The sequence below is a fragment of the Rhinichthys klamathensis genome, unplaced genomic scaffold, assembly GCF_029890125.1.
Source record: "Rhinichthys klamathensis goyatoka isolate OS25496 unplaced genomic scaffold, OSU_Roscu_1.1 h1tg000281l_1, whole genome shotgun sequence".
NCBI lineage: Eukaryota > Metazoa > Chordata > Actinopteri > Cypriniformes > Leuciscidae > Rhinichthys > Rhinichthys klamathensis.
The window spans coordinates 4,260,917-4,284,598 of NW_026606800.1; the positions used below are offsets into that span (position 1 = coordinate 4,260,917).

The 23,682-nt window shown below is 35.3% G+C and overlaps 1 protein-coding gene across 1 annotated transcript in view; it reads right to left on the minus strand.

The window, feature by feature from the left end:
* Window positions 1-21,573, minus strand: part of trdn (triadin) — a 53,556-nt gene extending 31,983 nt beyond the window's left edge. Inside the window, exons 1-7 of the mRNA XM_056269232.1 lie at window positions 21,215-21,573; window positions 18,091-18,300; window positions 17,184-17,222; window positions 10,788-10,841; window positions 8,372-8,503; window positions 2,908-2,934; window positions 1,100-1,126 (exon numbers count right to left, since the gene is read on the minus strand). Coding sequence (XP_056125207.1) covers window positions 1,100-1,126; window positions 2,908-2,934; window positions 8,372-8,503; window positions 10,788-10,841; window positions 17,184-17,222; window positions 18,091-18,300; window positions 21,215-21,230 — 505 coding nt within the window. The 5' untranslated portion in view covers window positions 21,231-21,573. The remainder of the gene's footprint in view (window positions 1-1,099; window positions 1,127-2,907; window positions 2,935-8,371; window positions 8,504-10,787; window positions 10,842-17,183; window positions 17,223-18,090; window positions 18,301-21,214) is intronic.
* Window positions 21,574-23,682: the final 2,109 nt, after the last annotated feature.

A 23,682-nucleotide genomic window follows, 5' to 3' on the forward strand; every position in this document is an offset into this window, starting at 1 on the left:
AAGTAAGAGCTGTGCGTGTAAACCTCACTCCCCTGGCCTCAAGAGGCGTGCTAGAGGCTGCAGTCTTTAACGTCCTTGTTATCGCACCCTCCTCCCACGCCAGATACCCCGGTTCGAATCCAGCTCGAAGTGGGTCGAGTAGGACCGGTTACACAGGCATAATAAACACTGAAAATATCTTGAGCTTGTGTTAACCAGACACCTTATTTCAGGCATTTTGGAATTGGAATTGGAAGTGCTAAAATGCTAAAACTTGTTTCCAGGCTTTGGCCTAAAAAAATACATCACTCTATTGGTTTTTTAAAGTGTGTCCCACCCTAATTTCCTGTTACCATGAAACTGTAGGCATTTATTAATACATAGGTACTTTGAACAGTGTACAATAAAAATCATTGTAAAAGGGAAGTTCACAGTGCCTGAAATTACCGCGCCACTATGGGGCGTATAGCATCATCATATAAGAACAATAATTATGGTTTATAAATCTCCTCCAGTGACACTGCCTATATGTCTTAGGAGCACACATCTAATTTCCTGGTCTCTTAGGTGTCCTTGTGTCAACAATTATGGACTGTACCTTTAAAGCAAAACAGGGGCACACCAATTTATGAGGTTTGCAGAGTTCCCTTAAGTGTTAATATGACAAATGACAGCAAATGTGTTGCCCATATAATCAAATACAGACTTTTATTACACATATGTGGGACTATTTTTATTCACAAACATTTGCATTAGCTGAAACTGATAATGGTGTTTAGATGCTTTCTGCAATAGCTTTACCATTTAGAGACAGCTTAATGATAATTTCATGAAGATGTTAATGGACAAATACATGCAGCTTTATGGAACACTGATTAGCATGGGGAGCATAATTAGGGTGTGTGAAAACAAAGGGAAATGATTATGAATGCATGGCTCCAAATGCAATCAATGACAGCATAATGGCCATTCTCCATAAAATACTCTAATGCTTGCCCTCCTAATGCAACTTTAATATAAATGTGTTAATTACAGACTCAAGCAAACTGTTATCTGTTATGCTGATGGGTTATGTATTCTCTAATGAATGCAATCTCATCAAGCTCTCTTCAAGACAGACCTTTTTTTCTTGGTGGCAGGAATTCTCCTAGAGGAGAGATACACAGACCATAAGAATATAAGAACAACTGTGATTACGTTAGTTGGTTAATGTGAGGTTTAATGCATGAAGAAATAAAATAAAAAAAAATGTATATGCAGCACAGCGGTAAAAAATTAAACAAATATCTAAGTCTATAGGCCCCCTTGCCAGCTGCTTCTTCATCATGATGCTGTTTTGGCATACTTTAACACATGATACTAACTGACAGTATAAAGGATAGTTCACCCAATCATTTACTCCATGAGTGGTTTAGTCCAACATTTTCTGAAGAGACACAATCGGATCGCTTTTTGCTATGAACAGATTGAAATTAGGCTTTTATTCACATATAAACATTTATTAACACACATCTGTTGTGGTAAACCAACAAAAGCTCAAGCATGTTCGCTTGACATGCGAGAACCAATGTGTTTCTCTTGTGTTTCGGAGCACATTTGAGTTTCCGCAAGAACCAATGAGGTCAAGCAGGTTTGGTTTAGCTTCTGTTTATGTTCCCTGATCAATGTTTATATGAGAATAAAAGCCTAAATTAAATCTGTTCATCATATCAAGCAATCGAGTCTCTTCAGAAAATTTGGACTAAACCGCTCAATTCATATGGATTAGTTTTAAGATCTCTTTATGAACTTTTTGAAGCCTCAAAGTGGTACAGTAGTTGCGTAGGCTGTCAATGGAGGAACAAAAAGCTCTCAGATTTCATCAAAAGATCTTCATTTGATCTTCATAGGGTGAGTAATTAATGACAGAATTTTCATTTTTGGGTGAACTATCCCTTTTAATGGTGCCCAAAAAAAGACACCAAAAAAGCACCATAAAGTATCATAAAAGTGTACATAGTCATATCTTCCTCTCCACCTCTCACATTTGTGCGATTTGATTATGTGCATATTCAAATTTCGCACATTAAAGGTGGTAACATAGTAAATAGCACAATTTCAATCCGTTGCTTACATGCTTTTTAGGGATTTTTAAAATCCTTTTTGAAACTTATTGCCAATAGTCACCATTCACTTTGCATTGAATGGAAAAGAGTGTTATCAACATTTTGTAAAATAGCATCTTTGTGAATTAGAAGATTGAAAACCATAGGGGTTCGGAACAACATTTTCATTTTTTGAGTGACCTATCTATTTAATATCATCAATGACAAGGTGCACTGCTTTGTAAGAACCCATTTTGTAGCGTAATACATTTTGTGAGGCTTTAATTTGAATATGCAAACTCATTGCTTTATGTAAAAAAGAAATTTAAAAACCTGAGATTCACCCTTTCAGGCAACTAATGATTGCTCTTCAAATATTGCCCCTAATACTTCCTCAATTAACAGCTGAAAGTCCCACAAACCTAATGTGAGAAGTGTTTTGCGAGGAGATTTGCATATTTATTTAGTTCAGCAGTAATGTATCAATTTTCAAAACAACTGTCTGAATATCATTATTTATGCCAAACACCACTTGACACCCTTAAAGTGCTGTCGTAGTCCACTTTAAATGGAGAATAAATGCTTCAGAAAACCATGAAGAAGAACGTACACCTCACAAGGTCAGGCCAGAGGGGAAAAGCTCAAGTGGCCATGTTTAAGATGTGCAAAAGGCTTGGTATATCCTACCCTAACAGATATGACTGGATTCTTCATCTCATGTTGATTTTAAACACTTAATTTATTTATGTCAAACAATTTAAATAGAATTTTAGTGCACCTTTAAAATGATGCATCTCTTATGTGTGCATGTTCAAAGTGAAGGAGCACAGAGAATGATACTAACCTTTTTTCTTCACAAAATGACGATCACCTAAATTGGCGGAGGAGAAAGGAATACAGAAGACAGTGTTAGAGAAGAACCTACAAAATAGATCTTTTGGAACATTGATGACGGTTAAATAAATTATAAATGTGGATCAGAGAAGGGAAAAGGCTTGTCCACAGCACTTTATTCCTGGCCTCTAAGATCTTCACACACACACACACACACATGCAATCTTTGTATTTCACACTTTTTACACATTCAATCTGCATGTGACAAACAGGTTCAAATCTAAATTATTCGGCATGTGAAGCCACCTTTATGCCCGATGATGCATTTACACGTGTGCAATTAGAATGATTAATTAATCAGCTTGTTTGTCTGCTGAGCGAGTTGATCTGGCGAGCCTGATCCGTAAAAATACATCTGTGCTCAAATGAAAAGCAGAGCATATTGGTGATTTTGTATAGAGAGTTGAGTAATATTTTTCATGATTGAAATTTCCAGAAATGATTATGAAAGTAAGTTTTTGATATGTTCATAAATTCCCATTACTGTATACAGTATGCTATCAAATCTGGTAAATAAGATTACAAATCTGGTAAACAACATTAAAGATTGACAATTGAAATGCCACATAGTTTAAAATGTGCATGTAGTTTATATTTCACTGTATTTAATAAATAAACATTTAGGCGGAAGAACACTTATTTCCCAGAATGCATTACCTGTTTAATTGCAATTCAGTGAATTCCCTTTCTTGTCTTTCTAATTCAAATTCTTTTGTGGTGTGAACAATTCAATTCAAGCCATGGAGTCATTTTTCTACTAAGATGCTAGTGGAAACAATTTTTCTACAGCTTTTACATTAAACATCAACAAAAAAAAAAAATCGCTGGTTGTGACATTTGTCAAAAACATTATAGGTTAATTCAGTATGATAAAATGGCAATGATTTGTTTGGAATTCCTTAATGGTGTATCTCACTCACAATAAAAATGCATTCACCAAGTAGGATATTTAGGTCTTAATAGGTTCCTATTCATATATGCTTTTTTTTCCATCCTATAGGCACAATATTCCACTTTTACGTCATCATCATCCAGGCTACAGTATGTATAGAATTGTGTTTGTACTTAGTACACTTACTATTTTGTTTATTTATATTTGTAGCCTACACTTCAATGCTTTACCCTCATGTATTTATTTGTTTATTTATTTATTTTCATTATAAATGTGAATTTTGTCATTGTTTTGGAGCACACTAGCTTAGGCTATAGATAACAGTAAGGCTAACATATTCATACTAAAAGCCAAAATAGAAGAATAGCTAGGCTACTTTAATTTTGATCTCATAGGGACTAACTAAATTCAACAGTTAGGCTTAAATCACAGTAGGCTAAATCTAAACTCTTCTCATATTTTATTGATCATTTTTTGTCTGCGAAATATTTTCCCTCACAATATGTAAGTGTGTTCGGACAGTTCGGTATTTTCTGTCAGTTTCGAATCAAAACTAGCGAGGTCCAATTCTCAAATGAGTCACGCATTTGAATCGGTTCTTATCAATGAATCGTTCGGAGGGTTTAAAAAACCAGAGTGAATCATTCAGTTCACTCACGCACTAAATCGTTAGACACTCGTCTGTCTGGACACTGGTAATGCATTCTGGGAAATAAGGAATTTTCTTTTCCTCTGTGTGTGTGTGTGTATATATATATATATATATATATATATATATATATATATATATATATATGTATGTATTATGGGTCATTCCTGGGATTCTGTAATATGTCAGTGGTGGTTCACCTATGTCCATTTATAGTGAATAAAAATAATTATTGCATTTAAATAATTTTTATCATAAAATGATGTCTTATTTCTATCGTATAAGCATTTTGTGATGTCCCTGAGGCACTTCACTGAATTTGTTTAACAAAATTTGCATAGAGTATATATAATTTTGGGCAGTATTGTAAGTATTTATTTGTGTTACTTTCTTGTGAAAAATATTTTACTAAATAAAAATAAAAATTAAGATATTTTTTAAAAAAAGACTATAAAGTTAGGTCCCTCAGTCTGACCTTAACCCTGTCATGCCAATCTCAGCCATTTAGACTCCACCCATATGTGACCTCATTTATCAGAAAGGACATCACTCATGTCTTTTTAACAGAAGATGGTATGTAGTATCATACTTTTTATTTTTATTTTTGAGGTGTATTATGGTCAGGGAGGGTACTGTTATGCTTAACAACTCAACACCATCATATAAAATTAAGATGGAAAATTATTATTTTTCAAAATTGTATTTTAATTCATAAGTATATACAATGTTCTTATTTCATTACTGCCGTATATGGTCTACTCTCCTACACTACAAGAGGAGCAGAGGACATTTTGAGCAAATAACATATATTATGTATTGGGTTGAAAATTTGTGACAGGGTTGAGTTCTTTACTTCATTTATGAATAATTTTAATAAAAAAATATAAAATAGTCATGGTTTCGGTAAAGATATACTTAACAAAATCATGATTTAGAATCATAATTTAGAATATTTGATGTATTGTGTCCACCATTGACAAGCATATAGAAATGGCAGCCACATCAGCAGCAGAAAGACTGTGTTGTGCATGCAGATATTGACCCAGAAAGAAGGGCACAATATGAGACAGAGGTCACATTTAAAATATAATATTGAAGGCAATGTCTCCCTTCAAAACAGTTACAGTCTTCAACCCTGTCACACCATCCTCAACTATTCTTTTGGGGAATAAATAGCTAACACAATAAAATTATGTTATGAGGGACACAAGCAGTAGGTAGATGTTTGTTTTATAACAAGTTTTGTGTAAAATCCTTTTTAAACCAATTCCATTTTGTCCCTTACAGGGTTGAGAATAAAAGGCGTTTCAATCTGGGGGAAAAAAAAACTGAAAATAATAAAAGATCTTTAATGCCTGAGGTGGGAAAATGGCCTCTGTCCATCATGGCCTCCTAATCATCCCCATATATACTAATTGGCTTCATCACTCTGTCTCCTCTCCACCAATAAACTGGTGTGTGGTGGGCGTTATGGCGCAATATGGCTGCCGTCGCATCCTCCAAGTGGATGCTGCACATTGGTGGTGGTTGAGGAGATTCCCCCCTTCTATGTAAAGTGCTTTGAGTGCCCAGAAAAGCGCTATATAAATGCAATGAATTATTATTATTATTATTAATAAAAATGACTGAATCCCAAGAATGACCCATATGACCTATATATAGGTGAAACTCGAAAAATTAGAATATCGTGCAAAAGTTCATTTATTTCAGTAATTCAACTTAAAAGGTGAAACTAATAATTATATAGACTCATTACATGCAAAGTTAGATATTTCAAGCCTTTATTTGCTATAATTTTGATGATTATGTCTTACAGCTTATGAAAACCCCAAATTCAAAATTAAAATATTGTGAAAAGGTTTTCATAGCTGTAAGCCATAATCATCAAAATGATAACAAATAATGTAATGAGTCTATATAATATATTAGTTTCACCTTTTAAGTTGAATTACTGAAATAAATGAACTTTTGCACGATATTCTAATTTTTCGAGTTTCACCTGTATATATATATATATATATATTAGTATTGTGATCAGTTTATATACCCTGTGTACTTGCAATGTTTTTGTTTTGCTGAGATTATTCTGTTGGTATGTTATGTATTTATCTGGGATCATTCATTTATAACTGGAGGTATTGAAGCAATGTGGCAGTCAGTCCACATGCATTTATTCAGAGCACCTCAAGGTGACTTATGAAGATTCTCAGCCAAGCGTGTTATTGGTTCAACAATCTTGGCAATGTTACTTTTGTGCCTCTCTTTGTTTTGAGCTCTCTTTATTGATGCATCTGAAAGTGTTCTCTGCGCACATGTGTACTTCATTTGTTTTCTGACAACTCTATAAACATTTATTTCTGCTGGATTTCAAACGTTTGTGCTCAGCTCAATGCTAAACACTACTAATGTAGTAATGTGAATTATGTAGATCCTAAAACTCTTGTATAATGACTCGGAGTCTTCTGGTGTTGTAGGTTTCCTAATTGATTACAGTGGTATGTGGTCAGATTCATTACTTTATAGGTCTTATTTAATCTTCATAGGCCTTATTTATCTTTGGAGATTTTGCCTAAAGATTAAATCAAATAGGCTTATATTTGCCTTTAATAAAAGTGTCAGTTTTAATGGCAGCTTTGTTTGCTAACCTACCATCATTGTATGGGTTGGATAGTCTAGTAACAGATGTGATACATTTTCAAGGTCATGGAAGTTAAAGAGAATTAACTAGGCTAAACTTGAGACAAAATCAGGATAAAAAGGAGACGAGATAGAGCACCTAATAAACATGTCTTCTGACCTTTCTAAGTGCATCTGTGGTTAAAGACAGGGCCATATGAGCTACCCTCAATGAGACCACAATGACTCATTAGCTTCCAAAATTACAGAGGGGAGATTAAGATGTATCATGTTGGTTTGCTTCCTTTTTCTTCTGAGATTCATTGTTCTCCAATAGTGACAAATATCACAAATAGTGCATCATCTGTTCTCTTGCACTAAACTGCAAACATCATTTTCTTAATCAGTATTGGTGTCTTGTTTTCCAGTAAAAAATATATAGAGAAATTCTAAACTTAAAGTTACTTGAGAATTTCCTATATTGCATTAGATTTTTCTCATATTCAAACAAAAAACATCTCAAGCCAACTAGCCTTTATATATTATATTATAATATATTATATATTTTCTATACTCTTCTACTCAAATTAAATTCTGTACAGATAGCACTGTATTGTCCCCTTTCAATTAATAATTGATTCTCATTTGCAAGTTGCCTTGGATAAATGTTCCTGCATATGTCTTTGTGAATCAACTTAACTTAACATTACTTGAGATTATTATCAGAAGAAACCAAGACGATTTGATGTGCGAGATTAATGACAGAGATGTGATACTGTTTTGTTTGGTTTTTATTGTTATTTTGTAGAATCACACATGTGGCAGACAGTTCCTGGTAGAAATTCCTCGTCCTCTTTCTCAAAACTCTTCTTTGGAGTGTAAAGCTGTAAAATAGTGACCCATTCCTTTAATATTTCTGGTTATGACACTCACACACCATTTAGAATTTTCTAGCAGACCTTGTAATATTATGTCAGAATATAGATTGCTTGAAACTAAATAGTTGCACAAATTCGATTCATGCTATTCTTCAATCCCTTTGGGATACCAGGTTTAAACCAGGTTGCAGAAGGGGAAAAACGTGACCATAAAAGCCAGCTCATATTTCTAATAAGTTCTATTAGTACACATGGCTCGTCAGATCAAACCGCTGTGGGTTAGTCTGTGGTTTCTGAGATGTTGTTGATATTACAGTAAACACTTTGTTGTGTAATCATGCTGCTATTGTGAAAGAAAGGCCACAACAAGTTTATATACCTTCATCCTCCTCTTCTTCTGGTGCTACCAAATTAGTCATAAAAGTCAAGATTGACGTTATCCAATCGGTAGTGTCATCCATTGCTTCGTTCACCGCCTTCATTGGATCAGTGCTGATGTGGTGAATACCCCCTAAAAGTATGTTTTAGACAGGGCATCTTGAGACATATTTCCATACACTCAACAAACTGTACATTCACTTACAGCCATTATAACCAGCTGTAATAACAACAGCAATTGTCTGTTTGTCAGTGCTCTACAAAAGCAACTCAAAATCTTTATGTGTAAAATCCAGCTCAAAAGCTATACCATATGGCCAAAAGTATGTAATTCCTGAACACTTGAACACCACATCATTATATGCTGGTTGAACATTTCAAAATCATGGACATTTAATTGGGAGTTGTTGTTGTTGTTGCACTTGTTGTGGTTTGAATTTGACATTATTACTTTTCATACTGCTTAGACAAGAAATCATGAGTTTTATATTATTGACAGTAAAAAAAATAACTAACAGTAAGCAAGTCTGCATATATTCTTGTGAAAAAATATTTCTTATATCAGCTCTATATATCTTCCTGTCATAGTGGGAAGAAAAATATACACTGCAACTGATTATATTTTTGTTTTCAAAACAAAATAATTGTATACTGCACTTGTTTTATAGTATTGTGTTTTGAGCCATATACACTTGTTTTGCGAAATTAAATATTTGCTGTTTATATTGTCATTATATTGTTTATACTGTCACATATTGTTTTTAATGACAGTATAAAAGGCAATTATATAATTCTGGAGGCAAGATGTACCTTTATTATATCATGCTATCATTTTTCTTTCACAAAAGGGTTTTTAGATCATATATTTTTGGAAGGAGGTTCCTCATTAATATTAGATCATTATTTTTAGACAGTTTGAAAACCCACAATTTAAACAGATTGCTTGAATGTGTGCTTGATTGTATATGCTTTTTTTCAGTAATGATGTAGCTGCAATAACCAAACCATTTCATTAGAAGCAGGTGTTCACATACTTTTGGCCATGTACTGTATGCTGATCCTGTTTTCAGATAACCAGTGTACTATCGACCCGGAATGACATCTTCAATAATAAGACAAGATCTGATGATTTCAAATCCAGCATCGAAAAGAATTTAACACCCACATGTCATAAAAAAAGACAGGTGCATATGGATCTACAGATATAAATGCCATTGCCAAGTCAGTTAAACTTGTTTCCGTTTTGGATAAGTTTGGGGTTTTCTTGCTTTCCACTGCCCATCGACAGGAATACTCATCATATTTCACACATCAACATGTAGTGCCTGTCTGTCTGCAGTTATCAGCAAGTGAACAGCATGACCCGAGTCAAAGCCATTTTACCAGAAGCCATTATGCAGAGGTGACGTGACTGCATGCACAGACTCCAGATTCATCAGACCTCTATTATAGCCTCTAAACACCCTGATGTTCACTATTCCTGTTCGAATAAATTAGTATATGATTATAAAAAATTCAACTACTATAATCTGCATGTGTACATTAGATGGGCAGTAAAGCTGTTTTAGTTGCAAAAGCCTATTAGGTCGATTCACTTGCATAACCATATTTCATTATGTTAATTAGCACAAAATGGTATTTCGAATTGTGATAGATAATATTATTATTATAATAATTTACTAACAATTTCTTAATTAAAGGTAAAGTGGGTGATTTCTTAGATCCCAGGAACGGGACACTTGAAGCGCTTTTTATTTGCGTTTTTACCCCTACCACATATTTTAGTAATCATCATAAATTAGGTCAAAATGAAACCATTTTGAAATTGGACATTGTGTTATCATGGAAATTGTACTTTAGCTGGCTCAATTTTTGGAAATTTGTAACACAACTTGATTAGACATAATGGCTTTGATGTTCCAGCAATTTTAGAGTCCAAATTATGTTGTCAAATATATATTTTGTATAAAATAAAAATTGTTTAGTCCTGTACATTTGCTTCTACAGTAAACCTAAACTTCTATACCTTTTTATAGAAGTACTTTTGCAATAATCCGCCACAAAGAAACCAACCATAGGTCTGTATTCCCCATTTAAGGTCAGATCTAAACTAAAATGAGAGTGACAGTAAACAGGTTAAAGATCTTTTTACAAATTAAATTGGGAAAGGAGTCTATATTTAACAAAAAGACTCGCGTCACCTTTAAAGATCTTGTCACCTTGACATTGAAAAGAGGTTGCATCCCTTAAAAATGCTGCTTGAAGATGCCATTCAGGATGAGGAAATTCAATTTACAGTGAAATTTTTCTAGTCACATTTTTAATACTCTGGCTTATTAATTTAGATAACTATTTTAAATGTGTTGGTCACTACATAATCGCTGCTTGTATGCGTAAGGTGTAATAAGATGGCTTGCCTCTAAGGCTGCCTGCTTCCTTTAATGTTTTCCTGACACGGTGTGGCTGAGGTCCTGTTAGGATGAGAGACACAGAAGCAGAGGTGTGTGATAGCAACACGCATACTGTACACACACTCTCATTGGGTCATCCTCACTGAACATGCTCAGAACTGTAGGCAGGATAAACAGGCTCATTTAGCCACCACCATTATTAACAAAACACAATCACTCTTAGCACAGAATCACAGGAAAGGTGTGAAAAGAGACCTCATATTAATCCATGTCACAGTGAAAATGGAACTGCAAACATACACATTTTAAGAGAGAAAAAAAAAACAGGTACAAGAAGCAGGATACATGTAGTGTGAATGTGTTACGGAAGTCACTGTATTGTGGTCTCTCTTTTTTAGAGCATTTATCATAGCAAATTAAATTGTCACACTCTTTTCTCATGCCGGCTTCTGGCTGCATTGAAATTCAGGCCTCGTAACGTAATTGTGACATCTCCTTTACACAGAGATGCTAATGCAATACTGATGAATTCAGTGACATTTGTTTGATTCACTTTTTAACCCACTTTATGGATATTCAACATAAGCTTTCACTCTCAAAACTGACAATATTTTACATTTTTGGGTGCTTGAGTGTGACGTGTAAACTCGTAGGAAAGGAAAAATACTAATGAGTTTTGTTTAATACTGTATTTCTAGTCAGCAAATAAGTTTAAAAGGAGAGCAAATGGAAACTTTTGCTTATGTCTCCTGCTTATACGTTTCTATTTAGAGAAAGACTCAACAATCTCACATGTGACACCTCTAGATTTTTGCCAACATACCAAAGTCTGCAATCAAAACATGACCAATAATCTGAGATGTGCTATATATCCACAATACGTTGTTTCTGTATCATGTTTCCATTTTTATTTCTCTTAAGGAGAAAAATCCTCTCTCTATAACAGATAACAGATAACTCCAATAAATCTCCTAAGATATAAAAGATATCTGGAACAATAGACATTTTCCTCTGGGCAGTGCAGCTAAACCATTGAAATCAATATAAGGGACAGAAAACCATACAGATGAATGCTTAACTAAAGACACAATGAGCTCAAACTGAATGAATGTCTCGATGTTTTGTATATCTTGAGGACAAATTACAGAGAGTTCAATGCAGTTTTTATGTTCAATTCAGTTTTTTACTTGTATGGTTATTTGTTTGCATGAGTGATAATGTGCTGGTTCAGTCTTATCTGTGATACAGTGAGATGGTTGCTGTTCATATCAATGCAGAAAATCATTTTCTTAATCTTTTTTTTTTTTTTGTCTAAACATTATTAACCCTTTGATGCACAACATGGGTCTAAATAGACCCGACTGAGTTTTAATTTTCTATATCTTTGCAAGAAATTAATTTCATCATTCAGTATTCCAGGTATTCCTCAATTAACTTGTTTTTGATCATCACAAATCCTTATTTTTATTTTTACTTTCTTACTTTTTGAATAAAAATAGTTTTTGTATCACAACCCTTCTAATGCGCAACATGGGTCTAAAAAGACCCGTATTCATTTCCTGTGTTATTTCAGTGATGGCTGAGTGTTTTCTTTGCTGAATCTTTAAAATATATGTATTTTATCATTTGTTATTCCAGGTATTCATTAAATATCTTGTTTTTGATTTCCACAAATCATTATGTTTATGTTTCCTTTCTTACTTTATAAACAAACACAGTTTTTGTATTTCTACATCAATTTTACATACATGGGTCTAAAATGACCCGTATTCATTTCCTATGTTATTTCAGTCATGGCTGAGTGTTTCTTTGCTGAATCTTTAAAATATATGCATTTTATCATTTGTTATTCCAGATATTCATTAAATATTGATATTTATGTTTTCTTTCTTACTTTATATACAAACAGAGTTTTTGTATTTCTACATACATTTTACATACATGGGTCAAAAATGACCCATATAGAAACCTTTGATATTTGCACATATTTGCAAGTAGGAACATATTTACTGCATAAATACTATTACTATAGTATTGTTACATAATACTATTCACCTGCCACACATTTCACAACTCAACACTGCTGCTTTTGTATATTTGATGCAAGTCTTATTTTATTTTAACCACAGAAAATATTTGATATTTTGTAAAAGATAACTGGACATAATATTTAAATATGGTTACTTGACCATGAAATCCTAGTGAGAAATTACTTGTGAGAAAGAGAAACATATCCAATACTATGAGCTAGCTAGCTGTCGACATATTCTATTCTAGCTAGCTAATGTTAGCTACACTAAAAAAAGATGGGTTTTTAAAGGGGAACTCAGCAACTCTAGCTATTTCTTCGCTGATTTTCACTTTTGTTGTCGCATGTTTTCTCAACGAGCTCCCCCTACAGCTGTGGGACGTATATTTCACAACAATGTTGTAAAAAAACTCACTTACGGCCCCTCCTCCCCCTTTCTACCGCTGCTCATGTGCATTTGTTATTATCGGAGCCGGCCAACTTTATCGTGTGGAGCTATACCGAGGTGGGTAATACATCATACACATTGAGGGCGGCGTGTGTGTTTATGTCGAATTGCCATAAAGCATTTTGTGTTTCTCACTCGTTCTCGCTTCTCACAAGACTTCCTGTTTCCAACTTACTGGGACGTTAGTCCCCATGTTGCAAGGTTGGTTTTCCGCCTAGGAACGTTGGGGGGAGCAGGGAAAGTCACCATTTTCACCAGAACAATTATTAAACCATCCAAATGATTTCTAAACGGTTTCATTAAGTTGAAATAGTTGCCAAATGCCCCTTTAAAGCTTATTTACATGTAATAGGCCTAAAAGTTCTATTAAGAACCGTATAGTCTTGAATAAGCCATTATGTTGAAATGGTTCGATGTGTTAAGAGTTTAGGGTCCTTTTTCCCCGCCTTTTGATTTTAAAATCTGTAACTGTCAAAGCCACCTGAAATAACATAGGAAATGAATACGGTCATTTTAGACCCGTGTATGTAAAATTGATGTAGAAATACAAAAACTGTGTTTGTTTATAAAGTAAGAAAGAAAACATAAACATAATGATTTGTGGAAATCAAAAACAAAGATATTAATGAATACCTGGAATAACAAATGATAAAATACATATATTTTAAAGATTCAGCAAAGAAACACTCAGCCATGATTGAAATAACATAGGAAATGAATACGGGTCATTTTAGACCCGTGTATGTAAAATTGATGTAGAAATACAAAAACTGTGTTTGTTTATAAAGTAAGAAAGGAAACATAAACATAATGATTTGTGGAAGTCAAAAACAAGATATTTAATCAATACCTGGAATAACAAATGATAAAATACATATATTTTAAAGATTCAGCAAAGAAACATTCAGCCATGACTGAAATAACATAGGAAATGAATACGGGTCTTTTTAGACCCATGTTGCGCATTAGAAGGGGTATCCATAGCTTGCGCATCAAAGGGTTAAAATAAGATACATGTACATGAGAAGCAAAGTTGCAGACTTTTTTTCTTCTTCCAATGAATATTTATTGAATTACTTTCATTTTCCTTACCCCTAGGCAAACTGTTTGTTTTTTTACCTTACTGATAGATATGCAGAAAAAAATACTGAAATAATATTTAGCCAATTGGGTATAAAAAATATTGGGAAACGAGATTGGAAAAAATACTGATCACGAAAATGTTTTTTTTTTTTTTTTTTTTTTTTTTTACAGGAATGTCATTTGGTGGTAAAAATAATTTATTTTCTCATTGTACGTGACATCATTCTGCATATTTGAAAATCTAGCTCTGCAGTTTTTCATGGTTATGATATGGTGACTGATTTTGCCATAAGTAGGACATGTTCCTGAATGGATAATGGAAATGGTAGGTTGATTGTTGCTCTGTGACCAAATATGAAATATGATCCAGGAACATGCCCTACTTGGCATAATCACAGCCAATTACAAGTGCTATAATAGACAAACATAAGTTTTACCAATATTGTGTACTTTTAATTTAATTGTATCTATGTTCTAAGGAGCTCTGATGCAGTTGCTTAGAAAGTGAGTATGTGCACCACCTATATGTTTTTCTTAGACTTATACTGTCACAGACCAGTCATGTGACTGAGGCTCCAGGGCAAAAAGAGGACACTATTCCACATCTTAGAAACTCAGGCATGAGGGGGATCATTCCCAACAGAGAATCTCAGTCACGGCACTGGGGAACACGGTCTTTGAATCCTGTCTTGAAAGTGAGCAGAGCCTCACCCTTCACTTTCATTGCACAGTCCTCTGCGCTCTACTCTTCTTTTCATGACCACAGCTCTCCAACAGTAAAGGGAATTACAGTGTGTTACCAATCAAATGTGTGTTTAGACAACGTGTTGATTTTTGTACATGTGACATAATCCTGCTATCTGAAGCAGTGGCAGATTAGTTCTGATATATCTTATACCTATAAACAACCTTTATTGTCATCACAATACTCTTGCCATTTAATGTAATTGGTGGACATGTTCTCTTTATTGTTTTGTAGAACAGTGGCTCTCAACTGGTGGGACTTGCTAGCAAAACAAAGATGGATGGCAACTTGGAAAGGTTGCATAACATCCCTTCATTTTCAAAAAACCCATTGAAATTTAGCTGCACAAGGTAAAATAATTATATTAGTTAAGTTTTTTTTATGGATATTTCTGTATAGTTTGGTAGGATAGACACTTTCAGTACTGTTTTGGACTTCCATTTGATGTCCATTGCAAAAAACTGGGTTCATAAGCAAAACCAGTTGAGAACCACCGTTATAGACCACCTGAAGTCAAATGGTAAAGACTCTGTAAATGCAAGGCTGTGTTAAGATGGGCCAAAGTGCCAACTTCCTCCCCGTGATTCCGCATCGTGTAGCCTACGAGGCCATTTCTCCAGGCTTAGCTGTGCATTGAGAGGGAAATTAAAGTATATATTCCTTCTCCTGTAAAGAACGTGAGAAATCTGCAACATAGAATACTGCATTAATATTCTACAGGTAAAATATCATTGTTTTGCTCAATGCATTTAATGAAAAGAAGAATCAAATCATTCTGCATGGCAAGGAGGAGTTGCCGTTCAATACCACACAGTTAATAAACGAAGTCAAGCTACAGTGCTTTCAAAGCATAGTTATCGATGTTAGAATAAAATTAATTGATTGAATAATTTGAGGCTTATTGAAAGCAATATCGCAAAGTAGACGTCAACTCACGAATGTTGGATATCATCACAGGGTGGAAGGGAGCAATTGGCACAAAGCTTATTGATGTCATGCTGGCTCAAATAAAATTATGGTTTAAAGTCTCTCAAAAAATATACAGTTTGCTGTTTGAATTAAATTTATTTTTGCACTGGTAAATTTTAGTCCTGCTGAAAATCAGTTCCGGAAGCTTTTTGATGATGCCATACTGTATTATGGCATATTAAGCCCATACCATGATATCAGGCCTGAATTTAAATGTAAATCTCAATAGAGAAGCTTTTATTTGTCTCTTGAGCTTAAATTAGTTTCACGTTGAAATGAATGTACAGCAAATGTGTTATTTTGCAAAGCAAATGTTTCATTTTGAGACCAAAATAAACCATTATTTTATGCACTTACATTCTGGTGACACAACCTTTTTATTTTTTCACACTGTTAATAATTTTTTTCTTTAATTATTTTTCCCTAAAGGAAAAAGTTGTATTTTTCTTTTAAATATCTAAATATTAAACCGAGATAATTGTACTTGAAGCAGAATTTAGTATTGGGATTTAAAAATAATACAATTATTTTTATTTATATCTCATAACAGGAGAAAAAACTATTTGCCAGTGGTTTAGAAAAATTCAAGATGCATTATGTAATTTTGTGTAAAGTAAACATTTATCTCGTTTTATATCAATTATTTATATACTAATGGAAAGCAAGATAAAAATGCTAAGTATTCTTTGCCGTGCATAGAGAAATATTAATAACACAGTTGTGCATTTTATAATACAAGCACTCCAAAGGAGATTGTTTTTTTCTTTTCTGGAGGTGATTGAAACGGATGTAAAATTTGATCAGGTGTCTAAAATCTGAAGCAAACTTTTTTTTATTGCCATAAAGCATTGTGTGATCTGCTTTCAAAGTGAACTTAGTTCCACAATTCACTTTGTCATTATGATAAAGCCAAAGGTGTAGTGTCACTCTGAATGGAATGCATGACGGTCTAGAGGAAGTGATGTCGTGTTCATGACAGGCATATTAGATGGTTCAGTAAATTTGCATGTCTGAATGAATGTTTGAGATGATAGTGACAGTTGCTCCCTGTTTGCATGCAGGAAAAAACACACGCACACACACACACAAACAGGCATTAGCACTGAACTGCAGGCAGAGAGTCTTTACCAGGTGGTAAACAGGGGTCGTCACAGTATAATGTATGGGCTTTTTATTGGATGGCAACAGGATGACACATGATGATGGACAGGGTGGAAAAAGGAGGGAAACTTATTAGAAATAAGTAAATTTAAATGTGACACCTACAATGTGGGGTGGTGTGTTTCATGTAGTGAACTACATGAAAGGAAAGTCTAATGTTTCCATTTTGAAATACTTTCAAAAATGGGTTAATGTGTTTGTGTTCTAGAGCTTTTGATGGAATGAATTGTGAATGAGTTTGTGATGTGATCTCAATGACAGTGATAAATCCTTCTAAACAATGACAATTTTTTAAACAGTTGAAGGAGTTCAAAATTGTCATTATGGAATTACTGAATCACACTGAGAAACAATTGACTGCAACTTCAAGTAATTCAGCACCAAAAACAACCATTCTATCATCTTCCTTGCATCAACGATGGACTCTAATATATCACCAGGTGGTAATACAAGGTAAAACGGTGTCCTACAAGGACTTTTTCAGCACTCTGCATGAATGAGGCGGTGGCTGATAGCAGCCTGCCAACGGGACACCCTATCTATCCTTGTCACTGTCAATGCTATCAGGATCCAGTCAATATCCCTCCCTCCCACTCTTAGAAGCCTCACAAGTTTGCCCTGTGGCACTGCTGATAAACTTCCAGCCAGAAAACAAGCTCTGAGCTTTATCACATTGTAAAAGCTCACCCAAGCATCCAATTACGCTTCATCTGGGTCCTGTTTTACCAAAAGTTAAAGTGAATGTGCTGGTATAAAGCCCCCAATCAGGTAGCCTAATAATCGACTGCTGCGCCCAACCTGCCCTTCAGCACAACTGTACCAAAATAACTCTCCATCGAAGGGAATTAGACAAAGATAAGAGAGATAGACCTACCTTCAAGACCCTTGGTGTCGAGCAGGTCAAACATGATGATGGCAACGGCTGACCATGTTATGACGAGAGCCAGCACGAGGATCCAGGCCATGGGTGAGCTGAACGTGCTGTACAGGTCATCGGTCATGGTGCGCTTGGATGAACGTAAGGGATGTGCACTTACGTCATTTTTGGTCTCGACTATGGTAGTCGTGGTGGTGGAGGACCGCGCTGTAGGGACAGATAGAGCTTTAGAAATGTACAAGTGCAAACAAGATATTGCTGTACAAAACAGGTTAATACCCATTAAAAAAACATTCTACATGGTTTCAAACTGGTTCGAGTCGGCCATTTATAGCAAAAATAAGGTAGTCACTGGAGGGATTGACATCTTGGTTGTTTTGGAATCCATGATGGGTAGAGCTGGTTGATCACATTGGAACAATATAAAACCAGCTAGCTACCATGAAATTTAAAGGAAGATTTGAGCCAAAGATAAAAAGAGTTTTGCTACAGTTTGTGTATTCATGCGTGTATCAATTTTTGCCTTGATTTGAAAGGTTTTGATCTGAAGTGACGATCACTTTGCTGGAAGACCTACAATATACAATAACTAGATTAATTTCATATCTTTGTCCTATTTGGAACTCCACTTTCTCATTGACTTTCATAATATGGACAAAAACCCATTTTCTTTTGATATACGCATTTTTTTACTCTTGGGTTATCGTATAAAAAATGCTGGATGAAAGTTGTTAATAAAACTCAGTGTAGACAGGATGTAAGAGTTACAAAAACAAAGACAGCTAGACAGCAGATGAATGTTTGCTTTTTGTCTTCATCAATGCATTGCCTGGGAGAGAGATTGAATTGAACTTGCTGTCTGTAGATAGTGCACACATCTGCAATGGCAATGTTTCATCGTTAAAACATCTCCAAGGCCGCATGAGGAATGCTGGCGCTGTGTCATCTGTTGGCCGGAGCCCCCTTAAAAGCCTCTTTTCTAAATGGATATAAATTCCTGCGGCAGCTCAGTCTGAATTGCTGCACAGAGAGTCTAAACATCCGCCACATGTAACCTTTATATACGCTGCTGGGTTTACAAGACCCCTTTATTGATCTTTGACAATTTTCTTGACTTAAGTCATAATAAATGATTGATTCTTGTGCAAGCATTTGTGATTGTGTTTACAGAAATGTATTTGTGGATCAATCAATCAATCAATCACTTTATTCATAAAGCACAATTAAACACAACTTCCATTGACCAATGTGCTGTACAGAGTGTAAAAAAAACCCCGGATGATTCGTTGTGATTCTGAGCCAAGATCGGGTTTGTGGTTCTTGTTTATGTTGGTCCTGTTGCTCGCACAAGTGTTTTCTGCTCTCTCTGCTCTTGGCTTGCACATAATGACGTGTCTATGCATGTGGGGGTCTGATACAGATGTCACACGCTGAAAGTGTCCACTAAGACCACCTGTTGCATCTCTTCACATCAGTCCCAGTGGTCAAATTTAGGATTAGACATCCCATCCAAATGCTGACTCAAGAAGTTTTCTGTAGACACCCTATGCTTAGCTAGTTTGGCGTTTTGGTGCATCTTTCTGTATGTTATCATGATTTTGCCCCTGCAGATTGTCTACAAGCTTCAGTATCTGATTGTACAGAAACATAAGATCGCAGATTGTGTACACCAAAGGAGGATTAGGAGAAATCTTCCATGGCAACACGGTGCACAAATGCCACTTCAAAACTCACTGCGCTGTAAACCGAACAGTGGCAGAAAGAAATAGCCCTCTTTGAATTGCTTATTTTAATATAAGACCTTGTCCTCCTCAGATCCCTGTGTTGATATCCATGACAACTAATCCCAGGTTTGTAAATGAGAGCTGTTGAGACAATGAAGTCAGCATAAAAAACACTCTGCACTGCTATTCCCTCAAGTGTCACTTTAAATGCGATTTATTCAGGCTGATCTGGGAGACATTTCACAGTTTAATAAGTATATCAAATTTACTTCTAAGTCTTTGCCACACTAAGCCATTTCACGCAAGACTGGGGCTCATTTATGCAGGCCCTTGACGTCAATAATCGTTTCTTTCTCAAGTCACTAATAGTGACTTCAAAAAGGTTTCAAACTTTTTGAATAGGTTTCTTTTTGTGTGTGTTTGGAAGCTGACAGGATTTCAGTGTGTTGAGAAAACGCTTCTAAATCTAAATGACATCAACAATCAAAGAAAATATACTGAGAGACACTAAAACCTTAAGCTTTCAATGGGGGACTGAAACTTTTCCGGGGACATACAAGTGGTCCACGTGACTTATTGTAATTCCAAGTCTTTAAAAGTCATAAGATAACTGTGAAACTTGTTATTCACTGATAATCATGACATCTGCTGTTTCATGAGAGAAGCAGCGATTGTCAGTTTGTAAATGAATCATTCTTTTGTGTCAAAGCTTTTCAGTGAGTGATTTATTCATGAAGCGAACAAGTCTGATTCTGCAATCGAACTCACTGACTCAATAAACTGGTTGCAGCGAATTCAGAAGTCCTGTTATAATACGCATGGACCATTTTTATGGTGCATTTGTGTCCTTTTTGAAGCTTCATTCACTGTTCATTGTAATTGCATGAAAAAGAGTGACTGGCAGAGTATTCAAAATTTCTCCTTTTGAGTGCCACAGAAAACAGAGAATCGTATGGGTAAGGAACGACAGGAGGTTAAGTAAATGAGTTCATGAATTATTTGTAATGTAAATGAATTATCATAGGTGAACTATTCCTTTAAATATATTTTCTCTCTAGCTGATTAAACCGCCATATTTCAGTTGATGACTACCTTAAAACCTTAAAAAAGCTGTGCTAAGATCACAGGCCTGCTTCAAAGGAGTGCAGATTCCCATAGAGCCATATGATATGGTGTATTTTTAGCAGCTTTCAGCTACAAAATTCCCCTTCAAAGCAGATGGCTGCCATCTAAAAGACGGTTAACTTGACTAAGAGACAAAGTTAACTTGAGGTACTTGACTGTATACTGTTAGTAGCATAGTTTGTCACATGCAGTATAATAACATTTACTTGACTTCCACCTTCTTATTGGTTAATGCACTTAGAAATGTAACCGGAAAATGAAGTTGACAGTACCTTCCATCTCTCTCATGCACTAACAGGCTGAACACAATCTCAAGAGTCAATTCCCCAGTCCAGAATAGTTTTCCGATCGAAAGCACCACAATGTCTCTCTGTGCCTTTCCTGTTGGAGTCCCGATAAAACTTGGATTTGTGCCAGGGCCCCCTACAAGGAAGCCAAAAGGCACCTGTTGCTTAAAGTGACAGGGAAAAAAAACCTATACACTTCCAACTGGTACCAAGTACTAGCAGGAAGGGAAAAAACAAGGCTACTGTCAAAAGAGCAAATCAAGCCCTAGGTTGTCCTTATGTTTGTTACCAACCCATGGTGTGTGTGGGTCAGGAAACACGGGAGAGAAGGGAGGACGGGTTTCAAGGTAACCTTATCTGTGACTGGACTGTGTGGTTTATTCTTAGAGTCCCCGGCAGCAACGGCATTATGTTTTGCCTTTTTAGGCCAGGGGTGTTACCCCCGAAGAGGAGCCAGGCTGTCATCGAGTGAGAGTGCGGAAGGCAACCACACACGCATACACACAACACATCTCTGAAATGTATATTTTGATCCATTTTAGCACCATTTTCTGCTCATTTGCATAGTTAACTATTTCATATTATACTTTAAAAGCATGACGTACTGTATAGAGATCTCTTTAATGTGGCTAAGATTGAGGTACAGAAGTATTGTCAATGGATGCATTTAAGAAACTGAGTCTGTAAGCTGTTTACGGTGGCTTGTTAAATATTCATGCAAATCAAGCAAAACCTTTTTCATAAACCGTGCAAATGGAACATTTAGAAAGTTGACCTTTAAAGAGCAAATTGCATTTAATTATTTCAGCTCTACCTTCCCTGATTTACAGGGAATAGGGAAGAGCATGAGATCTCAGAATATAACCACGCTTTCAATGTTTAAAGATTGTATAAAATGGCTTGATGAGCAGTTTTCTGTCTTGTGTTGAGGTATTTGCTATTGAAACATGAAGGTGTTTTTTTTCTTTCTATTTTTGCAGAAAAATGTGTATCTGCTAAAAGACTGTTTAGTCAACTTCTTGGAGTATTCTATCATTTAGATGACTTCAAAGCGAATACATGTAGACTAAAAGCTACATAACTCAAATTTTTGTTAAATTCTTACATTTTTAAAGCGAAGTTTGGGTGCAATTTTGAGGAATTTGTTGTATTTTTTCACAATTAAAATAGCAACAAAATAACTGACAAATTTGAACATCCCGATCAGGCAATGGCATGAGTTTGGGGCAGGGACTAACTAACTAACTGACTGACTGACTAGCTACAGTAGCTAAGTACAAAATATCATAATAAATATAAATTATTTTTATATAAATTATTTATAAATGATTTTTGCTATCCCGTTTGGTGATGCTAGAGGTGTTCTCCTTTATATAACATTATTACATGGCTCTGTGGAATACTTGATTCTGATTGGTCAATCGCGCCATCCAGCAGTATGTTATTCCCAGATAACAACCACTGAAAAAAGATAACACAGGCTCATCCGGTTTAGTGAAGTCAGCAGCGCTATTTGCTTGCTAGGAACGGATTTTCTTCGTGGAAGTTTTGCATTTGGTGAGCTAATAAAATATTAAAACTCAGTCAAATCAATATTTTTTGTACAGTTTTTTTAATTATGCCATCCAGTATTGTGGACTCGCTCTCTCTTGTTTCATACAAACGCAGCTGCTACCATTTTGTGACTATTGTTTTGTACACTGTTGGATTTTAAGATACAAACAGGTACGATTTTAAAACAGTTTAATCTGAAATCAATATCTCCATAATTATTTATGTGGCGAAATGCTGTGTAATAAGTGGTATGACTGTATACCGTATCGCTTAAATGTCCGTCTAGTTTGAACTTGTCGCGCTAAAGACCTAATAAAATATTTAAACTCAGATCAAAATTTCGTGTCTAATTATTTACATATGTGGCAAGTAGCCGTGTAATAAGCGGGAGGATAGTGTACATCCAGCCGGTTGTTATCTCAGAATAAACCCCCTTCAGGCTGATGCAAGATCATCCTCATCCTTTTTACCCTGTCGGGGGTTTATTCTGACATAACAACCGGCTGGATGTACGTTATCCCTTACTTATACCATTAAAAGTGGAAATTGTTCAATGCTATCTCACGATTAATTCGTATGAGTGAGTAAAAGGTGTCTAATTCGAACAAATTCGTACGACCACACTCGAACGAATTTGTTGGATTTGTCTAATCGCCAGTGATGGGTAGGTTTAGGGGCGGGGTCAGGGGTAGGTCATTCATATGAATTCTTACGAATTGGGCAACTCGTAAAATATGTACGATTTAGCAAAAATCCTACAAATTCCTATGCGTGAGGTCGTATGAATTCGTACGAATTAGCCACCTCGTAAAATTTGTACAAATTGCCGTGAGATCTGCAGTTTAATTATTATACATTTTTTTCCATTTTATTGGAAGACCCCTTTGCTGGATTACAAT